Consider the following 27,988-nt stretch of genomic DNA (forward strand, 5'->3'; position numbering starts at 1 on the left):
CGGAGGCGCCTGCCTCGGCGCTGCCCAGGGTGCTGACCGGAGGCGCCTGCCTCGGCGCTGCCCAGGGTGCCGACCGGAGGCGCCTGCCTCGGCGCTGCCCAGGGTGCCGACCGGAGGCGCCTGCCTCGGCGCTGCCCACCGCCCAAGCCTGCCTTGAGAAGAGTGGCTCGCTTCCCTTACCATTTCTCCCCAAGTGCCGTTTACTTTATTGGCCAACCCCACCGGCCCACCCCTTGCGGAGTACAAAAAGAGGAGAGAGCTGGAAAAATGTGCAACGTCAACGCACTCGGAGTCTACGTGTGGGAGACAATCGTTTTCTTCAGGTAAGGCTCGTATTCGCGGGAGGAGTGTGTGCGCACCGGGCACTGCCTGGCTGGACCACCTTGGCCATTCAGGGTACAGCCCGCAGATATGGCTTCAGCATTAGCCCAGCGGCATTCCGCCTTTCTTAAGCTGCCTTTTCGTCTCTTCTTGGTTGCCCGGGACTGACTATTATAGAGCCCCAGGCTCGGGACTTTCCGCAGCTTTAGGAGTTACTCCGTTTAATTAGCACTGCAATCTTGCTAACCGCAGTGCTGAAAACACCGACCCCGGCTGGTTGTAAAGTGACAACTAGTGGTGGCTGGGAATGCTGCACTTGAATTTGCCCGGGTAAATATCCCTTCCTCACCCCCCTCCCCATCCTCAGATTGCAGGTTAAGGTGAATTCTGTGGGATGTTTTCACTGCTCAATTTTGTTATCCTGAGAAATCGTGAGCTTCCTTTTTAAGGAGGGCTCACCCCATCTCACCAGCCTGCTATGTCTACAAGCACTGAAAGCACAGAAATAGTCACCTTCCTTCCCAACTTTGTTTCTCTTTCCCACAGTTTTCAAAACCCTTCCCTTGCTAAACCTAAACAAAAACCAAAGGGGATGGCAGGACCATTTTTGTGATTATATCCATTATCGAGCAGCTGTATTTTGACTCTAGTTTAGATGCATTCAGTTTCTCATTAAGGGCTTAAGAGAAGGAACAGGGTTTTTGTTTTTAATTTAAAGAAGTGTTTCTTGTCCATGTCTCCTTGTAATGCTTTTATTAGATACACAAAGGAAAATATCAAAAGGTGGAAAGTAGAAGCTCTTCTGTATCTACATGAATAATGAAGTCTGGGGTAGTGATAGACATCAGATACATGCAACTGAAAAAAAAAAAAAAACCCTTCTGTCGTGACCTGAAGCGCTCAGTCAGACTTCATTTCAGTTGCAGGGATTCCCCTGCATCTCACAAAGTCGCATCTTACAGTTTAACATGAAAAGGACATTATTTACATATACAGCATACATTACCAAAGTAATACTTCTTATTTTATGAATCACAGTAGCATACTTGCTGACACTAGCAAGACTTTTCTAGCTAGTGATCTTTTTCCCTATTAACACTTGTCTTCCCAAGCATAAGATTTGGGGCATCTCCACTTCCTCCTTCTGTAATTCCACAGAAAAACAATGACAGCAAGATTGCAGGATGAACTTAACACACTTAACACAGAGTATTTGTTAGGAAAACTGAGAAAAGTTCTGGAAATAACTAAATCACCAAAATTCAAAGAACAATGAACAACATTCAGTACTTCAGAAACATCCTTTCAAGTCTTATTCAGCCACAAGCGTATAGCAGCACTGCATGGTATAGCGTGGTGGACTAAAAGGAAGCATATGTATGCACCATAAACCCTTTAATTTAGCAAGCAAAGAGATAAAAGTCAATAGTAAATAAGATACAGTGCATCCCTTCATACCATCATAAACACTCTGGAATGCTGTCCAAAAATAAATGGATGACAAGAAAAAGAAAAGGAGCATCTCCAAACTTGAGTTCCCTATGGCCCTGGCATTTAAGAGTCTGACAGGCTTTCTTCTAAACTGCCTGAACAACTGAAATTGATATATACTTATCTTGCCCATCCTGTTCTAAAACACACAGTTATGTATCACAAAATACATGTGAGGACCTACAGATTCTAAGCACATCAGAGTCCTGAGCATTCAAAACCTTGATAAATCATACCCCTCAGGTTCTAATGTTTATACCATTATATATTACATATATGCTATTTATCTGCATGTGTGCATATACATATATATATACACATGTACACTATTTTTTTTTTTTAATATATATGCTATATTGGATACAAAAAGTATTTCTGGAAATCTAGGTTTCCTAGAATACATAAGGCATTTTCAAATTTTATTAAAACTTAATTAAATTATTGGGAGATGTCAAAACCAAACCGTTCTATGAACTGCAATCATTTTTCAAACAAGAAACAATTCAATAATTCCTACTCAGAACTGACTCCAAGCAATGTTTTTTTCCCCTTCTGTGTGTTGTTATGTGTTCAATTTATTAGAGGCCAAAAGTCTGCCAGCCTTTCTAGTCCAGGAATAGCTTTGCTGTTTCAGTAAGAGGAAGTTTATTCATTAACAGCCATTCATAAATGGCACTCAGTCGTACATAATACTTAAAAAAAGATAATCCAATAATCCATAATAGAAGTATGCACTGCTTTAAGTTGCAAGATGTACCATACTTTACTGTCAGCCTGTCAAAAATATTCTGGAAAGGGTACCCATGTTGTGTTAGCATGTACACTGCAAAATAATAATAAAGAAAAAGCAAAGGTCCAAGAGAAAAAATAGATACAGATGATAAAGGAAATAAAAATACATCTGTTATTTAACCAGAACGTCCTTTGCCAGCCTTTAAAAACAAGACCCTGTGGGAAAGAATAACAGCTGGTGTGTGAATGCAAACATTACGATATTGCCAACATAATATTTGTTTCTGTTACAGTTGGGGTGTTTTAGAAGGAATTTGCCATAAGCAGCTTATTCTGACATGCCTTTCTTTATGGAAAAGTGTTTCCTATTTTGTTACCTGCCTTCCCAGACTGCAGTCACTTATCTGTGACTAAGACATTTACCAAGCATCCGGGTAGAAAGAGATAGGAACAGTGTTGGGAGCGGGAGATGAAATGGTTATTCTGACAGACAGGCCGCTTAACCAACATTCCTTACAGATCTCCACAAGAAGAAATGCTATTTCTTGAGAATAATAATGGACTGGACAATACTTAGGAAGGGACTTCCAGATGCCCTGCTTATATCTGCAGAGACATATATAATGTTCTCCCAAAGTACATGCACTGTGTATTTATATCTCAGTTCAGTTGTTAATTCCCTGAAGCAGAGCAAAAACCTACATCTGCCTAGCACTAACTTTGCCTGGCCTTCGTGTTATACTGTAGCATTTTGTTAACTGTAGCAATGCAGAAATACCGCAGCAGAAGCCTGAGGGTGGGAATGCCCCTTGTATGGGTTAGGAGATAAAGATAACCTAGAATCGGCAGTTTAACTGAGTGGACAATGTACTGTGAACCTTTGAAGTGATCTGGGCCTGTTTCTTATTCTATCTGCACCTCTGTAAATAACGTACCAGCATCACAAAGTCCACTGAATGGAGATCAGAGTGAGCCCCTTTTGAATAGTGATCTGTCAGCTAGCAGGAGTGATTCAAGGCTACTGCTTCGAGAGATTCACAGGCTGAAAGTTGCTGCCAGCCTCAGACCCTGTTGGATGGCTCTAATTAGCATTTTCCTATTCCTGTCCCTCAATAACAGAGCTCCTTTCCAAATCCAGCTTTTAAGCAATAAAATGATGCCATCTTGAATGTGATGCCTCTATTAACTTTGTGGAAAGCAAAACACATTTTTTTCTAAAATAAACAAGTAAAATAGATGTTTGGAGAGCTGCTGATTCCAACCCCTTGAAAATACAGTAAAAGGGAAGGCCGAAGAAGGAAAAGGGGAGAAGAACGTATGCATCTCCAAACCTTTTGCTGTACCTCTGCAGCGCTAGATAGCATTGCAGAGATACCTGTGAATGAAGCATTAACCAAAGACTTCCAGAGCCACAAGGTAAGCAACGTGGCAGATATTCCCTGTAGTAAAGAGTGTTTTCCTCATGCTAACTAAAATCTACCAGAAGTTGTGCCTCATGACCAGTTGTATCTCTGCTCTGAGACTGTCACCTCCTCCGTGAAATAAAAAATGATTTAGAGCCAAAAAGTCTAAGGTTTTGCTAAAGTCGCTCTTTAGCCTCTGTGGTCTGCAACCTATAATGGCTCAATTAGAAACCCTGCTAAAAGGGTTACATACTCAAGGTTTGAAAATGTGATAAGGTAGACAATTCTACCAAGAAGCCCTTATAAATCATTCCATAAAGAGATTAATTTGTTTTCATCCCACTAGGAGGCCAAAATGTTTGGGACCTTGCCTGCTGCACAGACTTTATACACACTTCCATCCACACAAATAACATTTCACTTGCATTTTAGGAAATTAAAACAAATTAACACAGAGTACACAGAACATTTTCTAATGCACAGTCTAATCTTAACCTTCATCTCAGATCAGCTGCCTCACAACAACTCCAGACCTGCTCTCTGGATAGATCAGAACAAAAAAAAGGCTCTAGAGACATCTGTACAGAAACCATTTCCACTCTCCTCCTTAAAGCGTATGCAAAGGGCAAGAGAACAGTATATGAGAAAGATGATTGACAAAAACATTGTCAAAAATGCTGCTGTCTCTCACATGCACTAACACATGCAGATTTTGGATAATACAGACTGGCTGTCCACCTCTATTCCCACTGAGCATTATCTTACTCTGTAGCAAGTCCCACTGGCAAAACATACATTTACTGCTCAGACACAAGAAGTGAGCTGTTTCTGGAAAAAAATCAGACTTGTTATATGGGGGGATCCTGCCCTTACATATGAGAGTGTTACATCATATGAATTGTCAATGAAGATTTTCTTCAAGAACAAGAATTTAGGCATGGCAGTCTGGTCCCTCCTCATTCCTGTTTTCCCATGAAAGAGGTACTAGAGATCCTTACATATGAAGCAAATCAGCAGCAAAGTGCCTTCTGACTCAATGCTTTAAGTCTTGGATTTAATAGCACAGTCTAAAGGCTAAGAACTTCATTCCACTACCACCAAGTGACTCAAGCCAAAAAGAAAAGCACCTAAAAACAAACACTAGCATACTACAATTGCACTGCTCTTCAGCAAACACCTTCCACATTGGCTTATGGAATTTATCTCACCAGACTTTCATGAGTTGACTTGGACAGAGAGGGATCCCAGCATCTGAACTAAGATTTGAATCAATGTCCAGAATTAAATTACTTTATTATTCCAACACTGACCAATGATCACTCATTGGTGACAGAAAACCAGCTGCAAAGCCTGCTCTCCTTCCATCCTAGTATGCAGGCTAAAGGCTCTCCAAATTTCAGTATTAAGAGCAAAATGTCAGACCACCTTTGAAATATAATTGTTATTTGGGCACTTATGAAAGACCAGGGTTTTAGAAAAATAAATCATGCTTTCTTTAGCTATATCAAAACCACATCTAAGTATGTCAAATCATCTAAATCTGTTCACCGAGTTTCACTTGCTCATTTTCTGTAACCCTTCAGCTTTTCTGAGAATCCCAAAGTAACTAATATTAAGACAGATAGGTTGATAAGGCATTTTGATTTCTATCCATTTTGTCTGTATCAGCTCTTGCTGTTGTGGCACATTAAATCAGAGTTTCACTATTTCCAGCAAATTACCCTTTTGATTTGCTATTGTTACTTTGCATACTTTCTATTGAACTTTGTCTACTGGCAACAGCAGAATAATTTCTATTCTTATGTAGTACAGTTACAGTCGTGCACTCTGCATTTTCCAAGAAAAAGGGCTCATCATATTGTCACATATGTTTAAAAAAAAAAAGAAAAAAAAAGGCTGCCTGCTAGACCTGCTTGCAGAGCCCCAGAAAAAGCAACTTTTGCATTGCACTTGACATTAATAAGATATTGCTGATTCAGCAGGTCATTTCCCCTTACAGAAAGGAAACAAGTTCACATCTTCTCTCTTTCCCTCTCCCTTCTCCCTAAAAGATTCAAACAATTTATATTTGCTTTTACAGAGCCAGACAACAGAGACCATCTCCCACATAGGGAGAAGGCTTACATTGGTATTTCTTAGCCATGATGCTTAGCTGGTGCAAAATAACACAGCCCCCTTAACCTCTTGGGAACCTGCTGATTTACTCCAGCTCATCTGGTCCTAGAGGTCTGCATGCTTTGACCCCAGTGATGCTATAGATAAAGTACAACATTTCCATGCTGCTAAATCTCTACTCATACTTCAGGGGACAGAGGCTCAGAAACTGAAGAAACAATGACTTGATCTCTGTACCCCTCAGAAAGGCCAAAGCACAAAGAGGGTTTGCAGAAAACAAATAGATGGAGACAGATGCACCTGTCATTTACACACACTGAGCACACCCTATTATACAGGCAATTATTCCATCCGTATAATGCACCATGGTAAGCTGCTGATTTTGGGACTGCACCACATCTGGCTGGTACATAGACACAGTTGGCATCCTGTATACACATCTCTGCTGGATCTAAGTGCCAGCTGAGAAAAGCAGGAGAAATCTTAATTTACCAAGCTCTACGAAATCTGGATTGGGGCGGGGGGAACACCACCACCACACACTTGCACCTGCTTTCCTTTTGATTCCTCCCTCTTCGTCCTTCCACTGTGGCTCACAGCCCTTTAGAGAAAAAGACAATCAAAATCCAAATGCCTTAGCAGACAGCCTCCAGGGAACTCCATTGTTTTTATCAGTGCCTTATTGTGGGGTGGGTAAAGAAAGGAAAAACTGCCAAGAGGTTGCCAAGACAAGAAGTGTCGCATGTATGGAACAGCAGGGCTTGCAGTGCAATCAATCATTGCACGCATTGCCTTCAGACAAAAGCTGCTGAAAGCAGCTCCCCCCACGCTCCTGATCTATGAGCAATTTCTGCCCCTACGATTGCTCGCCCAGAATGCAGATTCTGTCCCCCAACCCCAGCCCATGCAAGGCTGGAGTAAACACACAAATCAATAAATAGCAACCAAAAATGTGATCAATAGTAGACTAAATCACTATCACATACATCTATTTCAGCAGCAAAACGCAGCTGAGCCAAGAATCATGCAGGAAATCCAGCAAAATTCATTGCTTCTCACCTTTGCCGGATTTCCTTTGGAATTTTAATTCTTTCTTTTTAGAAAATGCAAGTAAAAAGATGCTTCGGACAAAGCCCCAAAGAGCACAGACTCCTCCTTCTCCCATCTCTCATGGGCAAGGTATAAAACCTGAAAGCCTATAAGAGTCAGCTGCTGTCAGCACCCTTTAAAGAGTGATTAACTCCAAGTGGCTTTGTAGGTGCCAAGAACCCCTATGCAAAATGGGTCAAGCCCACCATTACAGCAGGATCTGTAGGATCATGTATGATTGCAGTTGGGGGTAGGGAAGCAAGATACTCCAGATTCCTGGGCGAGACAGCCTTTTCTCATGTTGTAAATACTGCAAAGACAGACTGTGGACAAGAAAGTGATTTTTCATGTGGTGTCTTTACAATTTCTTCTCTCTGTTCACTCCCACTGCTTTTACCCTCCAGAAATACAGCTGAGAGTGGGGCAATGGTTCTTGACACATACACAGATTTTTTTTTTCCCCTGCACCAGAGCTCCCAAGACCTGACTTACAAATCGAAATGTGTGCATCCCATCCCTCCTGCTGCCCCTGTGCACCGGAGAATCACAAGCATCCTCCAGCTTCCAGCCCTCTCCATTGTGCCCCATCCCAGAGCTGCAGGCTTAGAAATCATCTGCCAACAGCGTGGCTGACAAAGTACAAGCCCCATCAAGTATGGCTTGCTCTCCTGCACCAATGCGGGCCCTGCAGTGCTGCCAGAGTTGAAGACATGTTTTTTGGTTTTTTTTTAAATCAGGGAGCTGAAGAGAATGAAGTCAGAGGGCAGCCACGATGGGAAGAAAAGCCCTCCTAGGCAGAGCTTAGCCATTCATTCCAAAAGTTGCATTTCATTACAATTCATGAATAGGCTGATAAATTACACAAACAATCACAGACAGCACAGGGGGAACACTCACCTCCAGCTGCCTTTACAAAGCAAGGTATTTGCTTTATGTACATTTCCCCAAACCTGTGCCAATTTGACTGCGCTTTGCATGGTCCAACAGCATCGCAATGACTAGGATTATTTTAACATTTTCTGATTGAATTAAATTTTCTATCGGTCAACTCATTTTACACAGTATAAAATACACCTGACAAAGAGAGCCCCAGTTTTACTGTGGGACCCACAATTTCATAGGTAGGTTGTATGTGTTACCTCAGGAAGCCTTCTCAGAGGATCTGTGGTAAAGTTTCAGAAGATAAAGACCACCACCACTGTGCACTGGATGATATATTCTTTTTAAAGCAATTCTATTCATACCATTTCTGATTTATCAAAAAAGAAAAAAGCAGTTGCAATATTCTTATCCAGTCTTAACGAGCAGCAGAAACCTTTAAACTAAAACTAATTTTTAAAAAACAGCTGTAACAAACTATTTGAACTGTTGAAATTGCAACCGATAGTGCAACTGCAGAGCTATAGATAGAAAAACATCAGAAAAGTGTCAGAGAATTATGAGAAATCGTGGGTCTGTGATCTAAAACCTGAGGTCAATAGAGTTTCCCACCGCAGCTCTCCATCCAAGTACTAAATCAAGAACACATCACTGAACAGAATATTCTTACCTAGAATGTGAAACCTTGTCTTACAAAGACATTTTTCCTTTTAGTTACTGTATTCAGAAAGGAAGTTTATGCATAGCTTTAAACATCTGACTAGTCCCCTTGACTTTAAAGGGAATATTCAGAGCGTGTGAAGCTAGACACATGCTTTTGTCTTTGCAAGATTTTTTTCATTTTTTTTTCTAAAAGAGTGTAATTATAAACTTTTTTTTAAAACCCTTGACAATATGCACATGTAAGAGTCTATGCTGGTGCTTACTGGATCTACTTCACAAACGGTTAAGATTTAAGCCCTGACTTGCAATTCTCCACTGTTTTTCTAAATAGTTTTCTTAATGTGTTTTCTCATATTTTCTTAACATGTTTTTGAATCTAAGTGCCTTAGGATCATATGTCCCAAGAAAGTCATTCATGCTCCAAGAGCTGTACTCCCTTCTGGAGGAGGGTGTAGATAAGAACATCAACAGGCAGAGCATCCATGACTTCATAATTGTGAATTTAACGCACTCATATGGTGGGGGGGAAAACATAACTCCATTAGGTAGTGTAAAGAAACAACTTGCCTCAGTTTGAAATACCAACCACTGAAAGCTTTATCTGTAATAAATGAAAAGAAATCAAAGGCTGGAATAAGCACTCCCTCCTGGTTTGTTATGGCATGTTTGGAAGCCAACAGTGAGAGGGTGCATAGCACTAGTACTGCGAGGGTGCACGTTCACTGGCCAAAGACACTTTGATAGGCAAGAGTAACCATGCAACGTATGAAAGAGGGTTTGAACACCAGTCCTTTTAAGAGCAGGGGTATTGGGTGCAACAGAGCACTGTTTCCATGCAGTTTGTTGGTTTCACTGCACTATTCCTATCTCAATTACATATAATATGCAGATTTCTTTTAAACTTCCCCCCCACACACACAGGTGTTCTAGTCATTTATTTTCTTAGTGCTCTGTCCAGGCAGAGTCAGTGATTGTTCCAAGCCTGGTGGCTTTCCATAGACTTAATCAATGTAATTGGGATGTTTTATAGCTCTAGACAGGGTGTTTTGCCATATGGGGTAGGAGCCATGGGCTGCAGAAACGTGGCAGTGAAGCACAGAGCCATCTGAATGCTGCAGTCTGAAAAAGAGATTTTTTCAATTCAGTAAAGTTTTTGCTGCTTTCCCTGGCTAGGGCTGTTCAGAGAGGGTTAATTCCCAAGGCCTCTGGAAAAGCATCTCCCAGCTCCTGCCCTCCTGTGCAGGCACAAGGACCAGTGGTAGCGTGTTGTACAGGACCTTTCACCCAAAGGATCCCAAAATGCTCTCAAAACTTTAACTGAACACACCCTGCGGCTACTGCAATGCAGCTACTTCTGGTGCAAAAGCCAGAATTGGTTTAAACAGCTCACAGCAACAAAGCATAACCGTATAGGACAGAGAGAGAAATATTTTACAAACCTACCTTTTCATTTTTCTCCTCTAAACAAGGAAAGAATTAAAAAAAAAAAAAAGTAGTGGGTCCCTCCATAACTCATTGCCTGCTTCTTAGGGTAAAACCTCCTTTCTCAGTGTCCTGAATCCTGTATTTTATCAGTCTTGCTGTATATGACTGTTTTCCTGTCTTGTCCCAGATCCAGGTCTGGTCCCTGCCTCTGTTGCATACACTGTCAGATAAACCAAGAAAACAACCAAATCCCAATTCTTCCCCCCTCCTTCCCATCACAAAAGTTAGCTTTGTAAATTCACCCCTGTAGCACACCCTACATCCATACTGGATGCATTGAAACCTTCACCTATTGAGTACAACCACATGGATTGCAATCAGCACTGTGTGACCAGCACCCCGTAACACTCACAGCTCCTTTTACTCCACACCATGCCAGACCAAAAATTTAGTATCAGGGTTCCCTACTCTCCCCACACCTTCACTCCTTTTATCCCATCCATCTCTAAGCTATAAGCCAGAAATTCTGAGACAACATGGCAGAAAAAAACATGCAGAAAATGAATTTCATTCATTTTAATTGAATTGTATATCAATATTGATTGTGCTATTCATTTTGATAGTAAATCTAATCATAAAATATATATATATATATCTCTCTGCTTGCAATCTCTGCCAAGCATTCCCAGGCCAGCATCTGGCAGCATTTCCCTCAAAATAGCATGCTGATATGCACTCAGAAATGGTCTGGGTGTAGGGTTTAAGGGCTGCCCCATTTCCTCCTCACTGAGAAAGCTCTTGTCCTCCCTCCCTCTGCTGAGAACAAGATGGAGACAGCCGCCTCAGAGTAAGCAAAGGACTGAAGACAGGCTGAGTGCTGTTGAGCTCAAGTCTCTGCTCAGAGGCCTCAGTGCCTGACAGGCACCATCTCAGGGATCAAGGAGACGACTCAGGAAGCCACGGTGAACAAAGCAGGGAGCGGGATCGGAAGCACCAGTGGCCAGTCTTGCATCTGGCCTTGCTGCATTCCCACACAGCCCCTTCCCATGGGGAGGGTTGCCATGGGTAACGCGGCTCTCGCTAGTTAATCATGGACAACACGATGCATTTCTGCGCCCAACTGTCTCATGTTCTCTTTGTAACTATGCCTCTTATCAGAATCTGCTGGAGTCGATGAAATTACACTACTGAATTCCAGGCCCAGGTTGCTGATACAGAAGTTGTCAGAGCCTCTGCAATACCAGGTCTTAGCATCTACTATTTTCAATTGTCATCAGATGGTCACAGGGCTAAGTTTTCTTTTAAAGGCTAAATGCCTCCAAAATAAGTCATCAACACACACTTCCCCTCCACATTTCCTCCCTGAAGGAGCAGAGTGCAGCCTGCTTTTCCACCTGAAGCCTCTCAGAGAGGTCCTTGATCAGCGCAAAAGACCTTGTCCTCCCCCTGCTTGCCCAATGCCATGATCCAAGCAGCTGCAGAGGGAACCTGGGGTTTGTTCCTCAGGGCAAAAGACCCAAGAGTTCCAGGAAGCAGCAAACCAAAGACCATTGTCTGGTCTTTGGATGGAAAACCATCCCCAAGCTTTGTCCCAGAGGATACGGCTTCAGACTGCAGCAAGTGGCATGGTGACATGAGGCACCTGCTCTGCAGGAACAAGAGGAAGAATCTGGGAAAACCCCAAGCAACTCCCTCCCACCCACCATTCCAAACATTAGCTCTCATGAGGCTGGTGCTACAGGATGGGATTTAACTAAATCCTCTGCCACACCAAAGCATTGTTTTTCTGAGCAATCTGAGACCCTTCTCAACTAGCAGTGATATATATTTTGAGGGTGGCCTGAGCAGAGAGACCTGGTACAGTAGGCAACAGGTTACTGGCCACCAACACCGTGGTGTTGATTTTAGACAACTGTATAACAATTGTTCTTAGTCTTAGTCATGGGTTGTTAAGAAAAGTTCTATCTTCTAACACACTCGCTCTTGTTTTCCAAATCACCCTCCCTTCTACTATACTTTCATACTATTTCCACCAAAACCCAGTATGCAAAGGCACAACCCCACACTAAGAGGCACTTTTTCCCCCCAACACCACATTAAGACAGCACCTTTTCCCCTGTTGAACCCCTTCTGAAGTTGGTCCCCCAATACCTCCCCATAAACCTAGGCAACCAGGGCACACACTTGGGTCAAACACCATGCTAAGAGGGTCCTATTCACCCTTCCATCCAGGGATCGGGCATTCTTACTTCCCGCTTTCCCTCATTTTTCCTTGCTCAAACATTTGACCGAGCCTCGTCCATACACAGCCATAGACGACACCCACACTTCGGGCTGTCAGACTTTGCGGACCACAACCGCAGGCGCGCCGGGGCCCGGGGGCACCGGCCGCGCCGCCGGCATGCGGTCCCGCCGAGCACTCCACCCCGGGTCCTAGCGCCCGCCTGTCCCCGCCGCCGCTATCTGCCCTTTGTGCAACGGTATCCCACGTCCGACACCGGAGTTAACGGTCGCGGTTGGAGACCGAGCTGCCAGTGTGAGGACCAACCAGAACGCTTTCAGTCACAGATACATGTAGTGTTAAAGAGTGACACGACTCCCCTGTTCGGCCGGAGAGACGTCGCGGTCCAGGAGCGAAGCCGGGCGGGTCGGCGCTGCGGTTTCCTCCCACCACGTCCCGGAGCCGCAGGGCCACGGCCCGGCCCGGAGAAGCCGGGCGGGTCGGCGCCGCGGCCCCTACCGCGCAGTGGGCAGTCCCCCGGCGCGGCCGTTGACACCCGCCACCCGCCGTCAGCCCCCAGGCACCCCGCGCGCCTCCCTCCGCACCGATTGTTATAGGTGCGGGTAGCGAATAGCCGGTTCCGATTGGCTCATTCAGATTCCCGCGGCGCCCAGCCATTGGCTCTCGCCGCGCGGCGCTCCCCACGCGCTTTTCTGGAAGGTTCTCCAGAGCTCCCGCAGCGCCGGACAGGCTGTTAGCCCTGAATTTATCCCCCCTCGTTCTTGAAACCATCCCCAGTTATCACCGGCTTCCCCCAGAGCTATCCATAGTGCGCCTTCCTCCTCTTACACCAGCAGCACCAGAACAGCATTGCCTAGGCAGCATCATGGCAGCGGTGCCGTGGAATGTCCCCCTGCTTCTGTCAGGCCCCACCGCTCTGGCTGACCTTAAAGTGGGGAGCAGCACTGCTGGGTGGGAATCATGCAAAGGTAGCCAAGACCAGAAATCAGTCACACCACTCTTGAGAGGAGACAGTAGTTGCAGAAAATAAGTTGTAAATATTACTGAAAGCAGAAATTTGAGTAACAAATACATAGTTCAGACCTGCTGACAGTGAGAGCAGGCTGTTCCTTGAGGCTTGGTCTATGTACCCTAGCAGGACTGTACTTAATATCAAACCGCAGGATCTTGAATCAGATAATCCCTCCAGGGACAAACTGAGATGTTCACAATCCCGTGCCTGCGGAGGGGTTTGTGGGGATGTCAATACTGCAGGCCGAAACAGCCACAATCTCCTTGCATGCCCAAGCTCGTGAGGCAAGGGCTAGCTCCAGTCCCAAAGCTACATGGCTGTATCACTGGTGCTATTGTGCATGAAATAACAAGCACAGGCAGCAATTTTCATCTGCTGCCTCCCGAACCTGTCCATCCATGGGAATGAGATTTGCCATAAAACTTGCATTATTGAGCAAATATTCTAGGTCAGTTTAGCTGCAAAACACTATTTCAGTGGCATCTAGACCTAAATCTAGCTGCAGTGACTAGAGTCAAGAAGAATTCCTAATGAGACAGCTGCGTCATCCTCTAAAGGTCCTAGAATAGGGGCAAGCCCAGAGTTCAGGAAACAAACTGGAGTTCCCCCTCTTGCATCCCCAGGATCACACACTGCTCTAGTGAGGCCCGACTTTGAAGATGATGGGGCAAACCAGTTATGTGGGACACCTCAGCCTGCCCTAAAGACTATGTCCAATATTCCTCTCCCTTGTGATACCTTCCTACAGAACACATGACATTTGAAGGACAAAGGTGTGAACCACCTCACCTGAACACTACTCCCCACACATCCCTGCCAAGCTCAGTAGCCTGCTTCTTGCTTCAGGGGGAAAAAACAAAAACAAAAAACAAAAACAAAAAAAAACAGAAAAAGCACCCAACACTTGAGAAACCATTGCTGAGTGGCCCTGAAGTAGAGTAAGTGATCGGGTATCTTCTATTTCACCCAAACTGCACAGAGCCCAACTGTAGGGATAAATCCAGTGCCGTTCTCTTGAACTACTGATGTTGCACCAGTTTACTTTCACAGGGACCTGATGCTTCCACCCCTTGCAGAGATATATTCCTCTGCAAACACTTGTTTTGCAACAGTTTGTGCTTCTGCTGCCAGCCATTATTTTTCCTCTCAGAATTAAAAATTAACAATTAAATTATTTGACAGGAGAATAGAGGCCCAGTGCTAATTAAGTTCCTAGGCCTCTCCTCTTTGTGTAGAAAAAAATTGATAGTTCTCAGTATCAGCACTCCACCAGAACTGGGCAGTTTGCAATGTCAGACTTAATTAGACAGTGAGCCACAGACACAGGCACAAACAAGCATGAAAATATAGCACCCAGGCCATATAAAATGGAAGAACAGGAAAAAGCCAGTTGGGAAGCTGGGAACAGAGCAAGCTGACATGTCTACACTACCAAAGAGAGCCACTTTCTAATCCACTTTTTTTTTTTTTTAATAAGAGTATTTCACCCATTTATTCCAAACAAACTAATGCAGAGACAGAGGAGACTGTCTATGTAGGCTGGGGAGAAGCCAGTAGCTTCTCCTGCAGAGCTAAACTGTTCCACTGTAAGTAATATAGTTCTTAGGTGCCCTGAGCACCTTGACTATTCATCTGCACTGACTTTCACCTTTACATGCCTGCTGGCAAGTTGGACATTCTAGGAGCTCAGTGCTTAAACACCAGCATTAATATCAAACGATTATGCTAGTTTGTTGACCCTTTGAAGCAATCCTTTCCGTTGATGCCACAATGATTGCCTGATGCACATTCTCAGCCAGATTTACTAGGGATTTTACCAGTGTAAATAAGATAAGCCGTTCTCTGGCTGCTATTAAAATGCACCAAGATGCTTTCTGCTCAGACACCCCTCTTGGGCTAATTTAGGAAAAACAGTTTGTAGTTTGCACCTTTTGCCTCTTCTTGTTTATTCAGAGAATAAGTTTTCTCTATGATCAACACAGTAACCCACCCTAAAGTTCCAATTACTTCAGTAACATTCAAATTGCTTGCCGATTTCCCCCTCCTTGTCTCTGCTGGGCCAGGGGAGGAGCAGTCCTACAGGTCTTCCAAGGATTCTTCTGTAGGAACTAATGAATGGAGAAAATCCCAGAAAGTTCCCAAGGAAGCACATTTGGCACTAGCCAAGAGAGACTTGGAACAGAGCTCAAGCTGATGGCTTTTGGTGTGGTGTCTGAGCTGAATGGCTATAGCAAAGCTTGCTTGTCACACCCAGCACAAACATTTTAGGGTTGTGTTAGGTACAGTCTGTCCCTCCAAAACATGGTATTGTTAGGCCAGCCTCTCTCTGTAACTTCCACTGCTGTTTTCTATTATTACCTCTGAGCTAGAAAGTAGATATATCTGCCTGGTGCCCAGATAGCCTGCTGTTGGAAAGGCTTTGCTATTCCCGCATGCCCTGCTTTCTGGCCCTGCATAAGTCCGTGGGGAAATTGTTGCAAGCCATCGGTTTTAGGGGAACATTTAGTAACCAAATGCAAACGGGCAGAAACTCAGAAGTTAGCATTCCTAAATCACTTGGATACAACACACAGCAGTTGAACAGCACTCCTAGAACATCCATTTGGAGGCCTGAAGCCATGTCTGGCAGTGTCAACACATTCCTAAAAGTACTCACAGAAACCGTTCAGAGGGATGGGCATGAAGTGCCAAAAAGCAGCAAGGCTGTGAGAGGGTGTTCTCTCTCCCAGGTGCCCATCAGCTGTCTCCCAGGATAGCTAGCTTAAGGGCAGAGAGCCAGGAATGCCAAGGAAGCTGGTGATGCTGTGCCAATGCGTGTCAGCCCCTCTGTTTTCAGACATCTGCCCCTTTGCATTTCCAGCACCACAGAGAAAGTTGCGTATACAAGTTTACACATTTGAACCAACAGAAAGCCTCTGGTTTGTTAGTATCTGTCTCCACTTCCCTCTGCCCCAGCCTTCCCCAAGAGTACACCAAGTCACGTAGCCATGTCTGCCAAGCAAAGTTTATCCTCTCCTCTGCAGGCACAGGCCCGGGCTCTCATCCCACTGACCCACTTTCCTGTGGCTGCCTACAGTGACAATGAAGGCAATAGTCTCCCCCTCCCTGCTCTTTTCCTCCTCTCTGCTCAGCTCAGGATTCCAGCAGATCGGCCACTTTCTTTACAAGGATGCAAAACTTTTCAGGTCATGGCACATGCTAAGTCCTATGCAAATTGCCCAGTTAAGAAGATCTGAAAAATAGATCTTAGCAATCTAGCAATAGCTAGATTAGTGGATGGATAGGTAGGTGTGGGGTACCCTCAACTCCCTGGCTGGCTTTCCTTCCACCCGAACTGTCTGCAGATTTTAAGAGAAACCCAACAGAACAGAATCCTTGACTGCCATTGAAATATTCTATAGCATGTGTTTAACTCCCTTCCCGTTAGGAAATCCCAACTCTAACATGTTCCTTCTTGCCCAACCCACTGTGCCAGTCTCTGCAAGAGCTGAGGAGTATTTGTAAAACATTTTGTGTGAAAGCACTAGGGGAAATATGACCCCTGCCTAAGTCCTTGCTGTGTGTTTTTGATCAGTTAAACAAATGCTTGTTAGATTTTGCATATAGAAGTAGATTACTAGGGAACACAAGCCATCATTTTTCTTAAAGATTTACTTCCTTGTAGGAACTGAGGCCATGAAATTCATTCCACTTGCAACTTAGAAGCAGAAAGAATCAGAAAACGGTCTCCAAGAAACACTAGCAGACTTGCTCATTTGTGATAGTGTGACCACATACTCCAATGGGCTCTTGAACCGAATTTACAGTAAAGCTGAACACCAATTTCTGTGCTCTTTCACCTTATTTTTTAAAAAGAATTCCAGGGGATTTGCAGTTTTGAATTATCTTTTTGCACTTAAAGCTTATGAGATTTGTATTGCTTCTTTCTATACCTCTCCCCTGCATTTTTCCAGTTCCATATCTACCTCCAGTCTATAGTTAATGAGAAGAAATCAGTGTGTTGCACTATTTGGCATCTCACTGCTGAAATGGCAGGAGTCTTTGGTTACTAAGTCATTTGCTGCTTAATTGAAATCTTTTCTCTAGACTCATAGCCATGCAGACACTCTATTGGAATGCAGTATTACAGCCCAGTATTGATCATCCTCCCACTCCCAGCCTTCCTCCTCTGAGTTTGAGAGTTAATTGCACCATGTTGTTTTCCTTTTTTAAAAATTACCGGCTCCACAATTCATTACCTGTGAAACACACTGGTTTAGCTTTGCATAGTTTCCTAGAGCAGAGATGGGGACAAGTCAAGATACGGGATTTGGCAACAGTAAGAGCCAGATCCACACTTTGTGAGATCAGCTCTGGGCATCAACTAGTTCAGATAAGGTTTAGCCTGAAAGTAGATTGCGAAGGCAGAAAGGGTGAATTAAATTCTAGTTTTAGATTATCTTACTAGAAATGATGTGGAACTTATCTCCCACCTTTATTGCAGAAATTAAACAAATTTTGAACAATGAAAAAACTAGCAGACAGACATCCCTAATACAGATGCAACTTGCAGAAAAAGCCAGACTGCATTTGTGAGGTTGCGGCATTGGAAACCAAGGATTTGCACATCATCTGCTAGCACTAGAGATGTGAATCAATATAATGTGCATGCCCCCACTGACTCCTGACTTTGAAGTTATGGTACCCATTAGAAGGGGGCTTGTAAGTCCTTTTGAACTCCATCCGTTTCTAAAGTCCTTAGGAATTTGGTGGTTCAACATGCCCTCATCAAGGCCTTATCTAGACAACATTTGTGCCACTAGAGTCTCAGCTTGGACTAATACTGTATGAACAATAGGCCTTTGAGTGCTGGATCACATTAATGCCATGTATGGTAACTAACCCTAAATTCCTCCTGATAGATTTTGTGTCAGTACTTAGCTCTACACTTCTGAAAGACAGTGGGTTTGACTTCTAAAGAGTATCTTGAGTCAAGGAGAAAATGAGAAATTTCCCCAGATGAGGTCTTCATGCCATAAGAGGACTCTGTAGTGTCATTTGTGAGAGCATACATAGCTAAATACCTTGCACCTATTGCGAAGGTGCTTAGGCCTCTCAGCTGCTTAGCTCCATGGTACATGGACAACAGGGGCATAGTGTTTTTGAGACCAGTGGCTCCTCCCAGTTCCCACACAGCCGCTGTGCTTATAAATCAGAAGCTTTTCAAAGGGTGAAGCCATGAATCTCACCTCTTCCTGAACAGCTTTATTATATATTTGCATTGCAATATTGTCTGTAGACTTCAGTCAGCTTCAGACATCTGAACCAACAGGCTGAGACAGCTCTTGCCCTAATCACCTTGCAAGTCACCTATGCCTTTTTGCTTATTTAGGCTATTTTACACCACAGTTTCAGCATGAGAACAGATCTGTTTTTGAGTAGAAGCACATGGCAGGAACTGTGTAGTAACTTCTTCCATCTTAGAAATTGACCTTAGTACCAGGGATCACTTGTTCCTGTGCAGATGGCAACAACAGAGACTTACTAAGCCAAAGTCATCGCCTTGCAGATCTCATGAACTCCCATTGAGTCAGAAGACACTGTCAACTTTAGCCAGGCTTCTGCAGGGGAGAGTTTCCATCTTGTACAGATAAATCAGTAATTTCACTCTTTCTGCCCTGGGGGCAATACATGTCCCCAGCAGATTTTATTTCCTTTCATCCCCCATCCCAACACGAGCATCATTTCAGGATTATACTCCAGACACCTTCCAGTCCAGAGACTGCATTTGCTGTATTGAATTCAGAACCCTGCATTGCAGGTACCAATAGGAAATGCTGCACTGACCAGTAGCAGGAAGCAAACGTATGTCTATCACATTAGAGTCCCAAAGGCTCTGCAAGAGCTATGCAATCACTTTATGCCCATTTAAATCTCAAATTCCAGATTGATCTGATCCTACCCACCTTTTGGAAAATTAAACTGTCAGAGTAGAGGATATGCTCCCTGCTATTTGCCATGTAATTAAGCAGTAATTTCTGCCCAAGGCTAATCTCTGAGTGTACTTTTCCTCTGGAGCTCAGTGCCAGAGTTCACATTTGTGATTTAGTGGCATGCCAGGAAGCTATACCTAAATTCACAAAAGGATTTTCTCTGCTCATCATCTCTCTTCTACTTCGGTGGCAGCTGGGATTCTATATTCAGAGATGTTTGGGCTGGGCAAACAAATTAGCACAAACCAACCTCATTAGGAATCCACATGGGTACCCATACTGCCTCATAGTGGGAATGAGATGCTGACTGCTCCTTTTCTGGAGCCCAAGCTCTCCCCAGTATGGGAAGTGCATTAAAACCTTTTTTTTTTCCTACTCACACAGCTTGGCAGCCTCCAAAGAAGCTGAAGCAGCAGCACGATCTGCCCCCAAGCCCATGTCTCCTTCCGATTTCCTGGATAAGTTGATGGGACGAACTTCAGGATATGATGCCAGGATCAGGCCAAATTTTAAAGGTATTGCAAAAAAACCACTGCTTTTGTGGCTTTATTTTGGGACAGAGACTGCATGCAATCTGTCACGCTATGATTGTGACTTGCTTGTCACAATCCTAATGAATTCCTTCTCTAGCTATATATGAAATATGAAAAATATTTACATTTATATGAAATATGCATGACCACGAGAGACTTGGCACATGGGTGCCTTACAGAGATGATATTATTGCGAAGTCTGGGTTGACTGATAGTTTAATGGCCGTGCACATATACAGATCTCAGACATTTGGGCTTTCACCATTTCCATTCCTGCTGCTCTGCATACAGAAGAACTGGTTATATCAGATATGCTGGATGTCAATGGCTTCTTAACAGAGCAGCCTGGAGCAACAAGCACCAATAGGATGGTACTTCCCTCTGTCAAAACTACAGATGAAATTTAGGAGGGAAGTCTGTGATCAACCTGTATTAAGGCTTGAGATCAGCTCTACTGTTACGTGGCAGAGAGAGGCCTGGCTCTAACCCAACTAGATGGACAAAAATAACTGAATGTGAACTAAGGCACTGGATACATTTGGAATGTCTGATGCACAAGTAGGAAATAACCGCATTTTTCCAAGGTTGTGTGAAGTAAATCTTTCATCCCAAATGAGTTTTGATTAGAAGGCCCATATTTCATTATCAATAGTGTATAGGCCACATGCTATAGAAAAGTTATTTTAGGAATTATTTTACAGAGGGTAGTCAATGAACTCAAAGATATTTCATATCCCCTCCTCTTGTAAATCTGAAGAGTCTTTCTTCAAGACAAAGCAGGGTGCCAAATTTCTTTAAAGAAACAAGCCTCAACGCTTTAACAAGGAGAAGAAACGAGTACCAGAGTGAGACTATCCTCCCTCTGTATGAAAGGACTCAGTTTCTTTGGCAAGAGAGTAGGGAAGCATCTAGCAGGTCTGTAGTGATTTTTGAATCTCTATTTGAAGTTGTCTGGGGAGCAAAAAATCCCTCTTGGATTAATAGGCAGAGGAAGAGCAAGACAATGAAGTGAGAGTAAAAAATACAGAGATCTTGATACTTGCACAATGTAAAGTATCAGCTGTCATCACAGGAGCACCATGTGACATCCATGTGCAGTACATGCCCAGGGACAGCACATGCATGTGTTTGCATATGTGCAAATACACCTCGGCCCTTGGAGCAGTTTGAAATGATCAGATTTAGCAATTTGCTTTACTTCTCGGACAGCTGGATTCTCACCATGCTGCAGCAACTGATTCACTCACATCACTCCATTCCACAAGGTTTCAAGGGAGTGGCATTGCCCAGAGCTTAAATCACTCGCTTGCATCCTGTATGGCCCAACTTGCAACCTGCTCCATTATCACCTTTTCACTGCCTGGTGCATGGTCGGATTCTTCACTGTCCAAAGGGCCTGAGCCCTGGAGACCTCACTGCACATCCTGGACAGCTAACACTTCCCCTCCTGTTCAACTGCATTAACATGCTTTTATCTGTAGAGCACCATGCTCCCTATGGAGGCTCAGCACACGGAAAGTCATTTTACCAAATCTCTCTAACAAGATCCATAAAGATATATGATTTCCACTTGGAACGAAAACAACCTTGTAAGAACCTTTACATCCAGCTAAGCATTTACATACCACCACCAATAAGAGGGATCAAGGGGATCCTGCCAGACCAAGCAGTGACCAGTAGGAAGCTGAACCACTTGCACATTAGCAGGTAACACTCCCTCCTTACACTCACTGAAGCCAAGAGGACTCTCTCCCATCAGCTCCAGAGGAACCAGGGCAGATGCCAGGGGCAGCTGTATTCCATCACTGTCCCCGTATTATGGTCTCTTAGGCTAGTGCTAAGCACCGCTACATCAGAACAGCTGCATTTCACACACACTTTCCCCAGTTCATCCTGTAGTCCCTGGCAGCCATGCAGTGGTGAACCAGGCCTCAAGAGAGTTCTGACTGTTCTTTGTGATCTTAGAACACTCTTTTAACAAAGGCTTGTGCTTAAAAACCAAACAAACAAACCAACCAACCACACACACACTTATGAGCTCTCCTTCCCAGAGTGATTTGCCCTTGACTGGTGCCCAGAGATAAAGTGGGACCTGTCCCCCTCTCAGCCACCATCCAGCCCTCTTAGGAAACAAAAGGAGCAAATGAAACTAGTATCTATCACTAGTTCCCCCTCCCTCCAAGAATCACAGGGCAATGGTAACGTAGGGCTCCCAGGACTTATTAATCATGATGACACTTCTTGAAGCTGAACGATAAGTACTAAACTCTGTCCTGGGGTTTTATATCCAAAGATGTCTGCGAAGCTTATCTCCTAGTAATCAGCTAGGTAACAGCAAACTCTGCTATTTTATCCAAATCACAAAAGGGTTAAAGAAATGCCCCGTAGACCTTCCTACCACTAAGTTATGCACACACAGAAAAGAAATTAAACTTTAATATTTAATGAAATGTATACATTATCTTCCTGCTGAAGGCAGCTGTATTGCAATTCTATTCAAGATAATTTAATTTCAGCTTTATTTCAATGAACTACACCTTCCCCACAGGGCAGTTTTGCTGGCTTAGCCTCCCACACATAAATCAGGGTCCAATTTATATGGGAGGCATAGGAGATGTTTTACAGAGCTTGGGGTTGTAGCCCTCAGAGTATGTCATTTAAATTAGCTGGCAGTAACTCATAAGGGCATTTTAATGGCTTAGATCTAAACAAAAATAATACCAAAAGTCTGTACCAGATTGATTTTTGGGGAGGAAAAGATTAACAAAGAGGACTGCAGGTCTTCCATAAATGCTGTCAAGGTTGGACTTAGCTGTGGATTCACATTCTGAGAACTAGGAAGGGGCATCTAAGCTTTGGTTTAAGTTGGAGGATGAAGTAAGTAACTCAGGCAGAGACGGAGCTGGCTGGACCCAGTATGTGTGGGACAAGGGACCTCTGCACCCTGGCTGCGCTCTTAACCCCTGCTGCTGGAAAACCACATTCTTTCACATGTTCATCCCACTGCAGAGGAGGCACATCTCAGCAGTAGGTGAGGAAGTTTCTAGAGTCTCACACAAACTCTTAAAAGAACTTTTAAAAGCTATAGAGTTCTCACAGTTCCACTTAGGACAATTACGGGAAAAGCACAGCACCTCTACAAAAGCCAGGTGGCACCAAGGAGGGAGTTTTCTTCACATGCACTGAGCCAGGCTCGTCCCATACTCAGCTTCACTAGTGCACATCAGCACAGGATCAGCAGCGCAGGGCCAAAATCTTACGCTTATATCAGATGCATGAGCATGCGCAGTCATTTAGGATGTTAGTTCAGCATTCCTTATGCTGTGCCCTTTGAGAGGAGAGATTGCATGCACATGGTCCTCTGTTTCTCGAGAAACAACTTCTTCATCAGGTCAACAGGAATATTACAGAAGGGGTAAAGCAAGCACTAAAGCTTGCTTCATGCTGCAAGTTTATCCAGCAGCTGAGAGGTTGATTAGCTCCAGATCTGTATTACATAGGCCGATTAAAACAAGGCCTGCCAGCCACGAGCCTGTTGGATAACAAGAGTAGGTGAAGGTGGGGGGATTGAGTATACACCACTTTGTATCTGATGTATTAGCCCGTGCCTGTGTCTAATAGTCTGGAGAAGGGGTTGTGCAGATTGGACTGTCTGTGAACTGCTGCCAAGTTGGCAGAGGGCTGTCTGGAAGCTGGTTAGACAGAAATCTGCTTGGATTGCCTGGGACTTGTACCAAGAAAATCCCAGGCTATTACACAGCTGTTATGTGGCTGTGATCTTATTCCCACAGTGGACAGGTACAACGTTTCAAAAGAGACTAAAGTGGGAGATGATGGAAGAAAATCCAAGAGGAACAAACCAGGCTCCAATTGTTACTTGGTAATCAGGAAATTGCATTAATTTCCACACAGGAGGAAGTTTGCACTGATTGCAGACACAAGTCTCTCATTAAAGCCATTGGCCCCCAAATAAGTATTTCATCTCACAGCAGCTGCCAGACTGCAGATGTGGCCTCAACAGGCAAGCGTCACCTCCCCTGAGCGAGGCTGAGCCATCAGACAGTGCTTGAAATGCAGACACATCAGCCTAGTCCCCATAAAGGATGAAGGAATAATCTAAAAGTCTACACTCTCCGTTTCCACAGATTTATTTATTCCAAGACACGTCTGTCACAGGGATTTATGAGACTAATTCCCCAATATCAAAGGGAGACCTTGGTTCCTGGGGCAGTATCCTCTGTGCAGACGTGTCTGCTCTCTCCTCCCGCAGACCCATCTTCTCTACCAGGACTCCCCTTCCCCACCACACACTCGGCAGCTGAAACAGCTCCAGAGCAGGAGCCCCTTTTGCTTCTCCACTCCCCTTGCTAAAGCTCTAGAGAAATCCTTTTGTTAAAAGTGGACAAGCAACTCTTTTTCCAGGCACAGAAGAACAAATCTAGCTCTGGTTCCAAATTGTTCTCCAGCTGCGTGTGTTGTGATCTGCAGCTTCCAGCATCTTTCTAGTTCCAAATGAAGCATTTCCACCACCTCAAATTTACCAGTCAATATTGTGGTTCACCTACAGTTCTACCAATACGACTGGGAACCAGTACCCTACGAACAGACTGAACCCCAACCCCCCTATCTAACTACATTCATCCTTTAATCCTTTATTTCCCTCCTTTGGTGGCCCCTTATCTTTTCTGATACAAACATGCTAAGCAAAGCTTCAGTCCACAAGCAAATAGAGCCCAAGAAGAGATACATGGCCCCAAATCTGGGAATAACCTGTCCCAAAACATGACAGCCAAGAATTTCTCCTGGCAGAGCCCTGAAGTCTCCTATACGGCTGCAGGTCACAGCAAACAACTGTCATCACATGGGGTATTCACTCCATTACCCAGACTGAGCCCTACAACGCACTCTGAATAGCTCTGCACAGGCTCCCTATGGAACGTAGGATCCTAATCAGACACACCAGTTAGATGCTGAAAAATATATATAATATATATATATATAGTATTTTTAAAGTTACAGAACTCTAAACCCTGAGAGCCTTTCAATAGCCTCTTGGCTCTTTCCTGATGCTATTGGGTTCAAGGTGAACTTAGCATCCATACAGCAATGTTGAGATGTCTAGAAAGCTGACCTGTCCTGCCTAGCTCTGATCTATCTCTTTTCATCAAAAAAAAAATTAAAAAGAAGTATGCAAACACTCTCCCAAATGGGGAAAACAGGGTGAAAGCAGAAGTATTGTACTCACCATTGTCTAACATCAAACTGCTGTTAGAGCTAACACTAGACTAAGCCTGGGGTCCAGACCTTATGCCAGTACTTGCCACTCAGTCATGCTGTTCTCACAACAGGATTTAATATTGCAGGGTGGGAATACTTTGTCTTCTAAACACAGGCTGAACTACTGATCCAATCTGTATTTGTCATGCAGGCCCACCAGTGAATGTCAGCTGCAACATTTTCATCAACAGCTTTGGTTCAATTGCAGAAACGACTATGGTAAGTAAAAAAAAATATATATATATATCACAGCACAGCTGTTCGGCTACTGGTTCAGTCTCATTTCCTTTCCCATGAATGCAGCAAGATGCTCCACTTTAATGTGGCCAGGGGAAAATGGTGCCTCTATGTTCCTTACTTTACCTCAGGTTTGAGTAAATTAACAGTCACTCACACTGTACAGTAACTAAGATCACATGCAGTCTCTATCCATCTGCATCTCTAGGAAGATACTGTACAGAAAAAGTATGTGGGTCAGAAAAGGAAACAAGTAAAACGTGTTCTGGTTAACTTGACTTGACCAAGGCTCAGAGTTCAGAGACACAGTTGCAGGTGCTCTGTGTTTAAGGGCATTTAACTCCAGAGGTTTGATTCAACACTTTGAAGTGAAGTGACAGCAGCTGAATTCAAATCTAGTCTGCACTAGATTTCATATTTCCCAAATATTAAGAGACTCAGATATGGATTTTCTTGGAGCCATATTTGTTAGACCTTTTTTTTTAAAATTAAAACAAAATCAATATTTGCAAATCCAGGCCAGCTTCAGCTGAAATTAGTGAACATGGCTGAAGACTGGATCCAATTTGCAAGGCACTAGGAGACAGTCATGAGAACAGGAGATAATAATTTTCAGATGGAACAATTAAAGTTTGGCTGTGACATAATCAGTGAACAGCAAATCAAAGCTCTGGAGGTGCAGTGCCTTCCCTCTGCACTAATTAAAGATAACCCAGAAATATGATGTTTACTTAACTCTTTGGTAATTCTTTTTCTAGAAAGTTGTTGAATGAAGTATGTAAAACTCCAGCTCCACTTGTTCTGTGCATTTAGACAGGATGTTACATACATATGTGGTCATCTTTTGACCAAAATGAGTTACTTGTAACACACGCACTGTCAATGGAGAACAACCTCTAGATAGCTAGGGTTGTAAGTTTCTTCTAACACCACTACTCATACCATTCTTCTTCCAGGGTTGGGGGGAGGGAGAAAAACATTCCATTTCAACAGAAGAAAAAAAAGTCACTCTGTCCAAGTACAAAGAAATACATTTCATAGTTGGACTGCAGAATTTGTCAGAGTTTATAGAGGAAAAGTGTATTCGTGGATTCACTTGTATATAAAGCAAAAGAGAAAGAACTGGAATGTGGATCTGTTCCTGATGTACATTTTATTGGATACCTCTCTCAGGGTTACAGGTGATGCATATTCTATTCCTACACAGTTCAGCAGAGAAGATCCACAGACTTTAAGGGAAACAGGCAGGGCCAGAAGAGATCTCTGTGCAACATACAGAGCAGATTATATAATTGCATGTTTTTCATTATATCTGTCCTACATTATGAGATACGTTGGAACAGTCATACAAAAAGCCACAGCATCTCAGTAAGTAGGATATTCCATAGAATTACTGTAGACTAGCATGAGAGAGGGAGGTACAGTTCACTTCTGAGACATGCTGCAGGGACTATCCTCTCCGGATGCCCACCATTTTTCTGTAGAAAAAAAATCTCCTGGGAACTCAAGAACACCCTCTGGGCATATTGCTTTGTCTAGAAATACCCAAGCCAGCTCTGACAAGCTAGTCCAGATGCCAGGCTGACATGGCATTACACACAACCTAATATACTGCACTTCTTGTCAGCATTTACAAGCAGAATCACTGTCTCCAAAGAACACATGTGACACAGGTACAGAAGCATCTAAAAAATGAGAGCCCAGCAAACAAGAGCAGTCTTTGGGATTTTCTGACTTTGGATTTATCCTTGCAGAGGAGTCAGACACTCTTTCCCTGTTGTTTGAGCGTGCAGCGTGTTACAACAGACAGCACCAGCTCCCTACCACAGTTTATGGGAAGGGCAGAAGGTCTTTCATGGAGGGTTTTTGAGACTAAGATATGACTACTTTGAATCGGGACAAGTGATCAAGTTATGCATGAAAAGGTATAAGAGAAACAATTCAACCTTCTCACCATGAAGAAGGCTGCAGTCCATCACTGGCCCCAGCACAGCTAGTTATAGTAACAGCCTGCCAGCTGCTTCACTAGCCACAAGAGAAAAGACAATGTGGTGGTTTAAAAAAAAAAAAAAAAAAAAAAAAAAAACTTTAGGCTCCCTAAGCATGGTTAGGCTCAGGCCCAGGAATACTACACTATCCTGTAACCAGTAACTATTTCACCAGTACTTGCAGGGAAAAAATAAAAATAAAATAAAAAAAATCACAGATTTATTAATTTATAGATATCACACATGTAATTAGAGAAACCTTTAAAATATACCTGTAGTGGAACTGTTAGTTCCTGTAGAAAACACTGCTGTTGGCATTTAAGCTTATGCTGGCCAAATCTCACAGACAGCATAGATCATGAAGTCAGCATGCAGAGGATTAGAGAGATTGAAAGTGAAGGCTTGCTCTCAGTTTGAGGGACCGTGAAAGGCAAAGGAAGAAAAGTGTGTGTGTGGGGGGAAGGATGGAACAGGAAAAGAGAACGAAACAGGCATTCAGTGCATTCACTTGGGAATTAAGGTCTGCATACCTCAGAAGAGAGGTGAAAGAAGGCACAGGACTTCCAGAACAGACAGAAAGCTGATATCTGCCCCACAAGGGTTCAAAAG

The 27,988-nt window shown here is 43.7% G+C and overlaps 1 protein-coding gene across 1 annotated transcript in view; it reads left to right on the plus strand.

The window, feature by feature from the left end:
* The first annotated feature begins 267 nt into the window (after positions 1–267).
* Positions 268–27,988, plus strand: part of GLRA1 (glycine receptor alpha 1) — a 48,342-nt gene continuing 20,621 nt past the window's right edge. The window contains exons 1-3 of the mRNA XM_067304721.1: positions 268–323; positions 19,729–19,859; positions 25,306–25,373. Coding sequence (XP_067160822.1) covers positions 268–323; positions 19,729–19,859; positions 25,306–25,373 — 255 coding nt within the window. The remainder of the gene's footprint in view (positions 324–19,728; positions 19,860–25,305; positions 25,374–27,988) is intronic.

This window comes from Apteryx mantelli, chromosome 14 (genome assembly GCF_036417845.1).
Source record: "Apteryx mantelli isolate bAptMan1 chromosome 14, bAptMan1.hap1, whole genome shotgun sequence".
In the NCBI taxonomy this organism is placed as follows: domain Eukaryota; kingdom Metazoa; phylum Chordata; class Aves; order Apterygiformes; family Apterygidae; genus Apteryx; species Apteryx mantelli.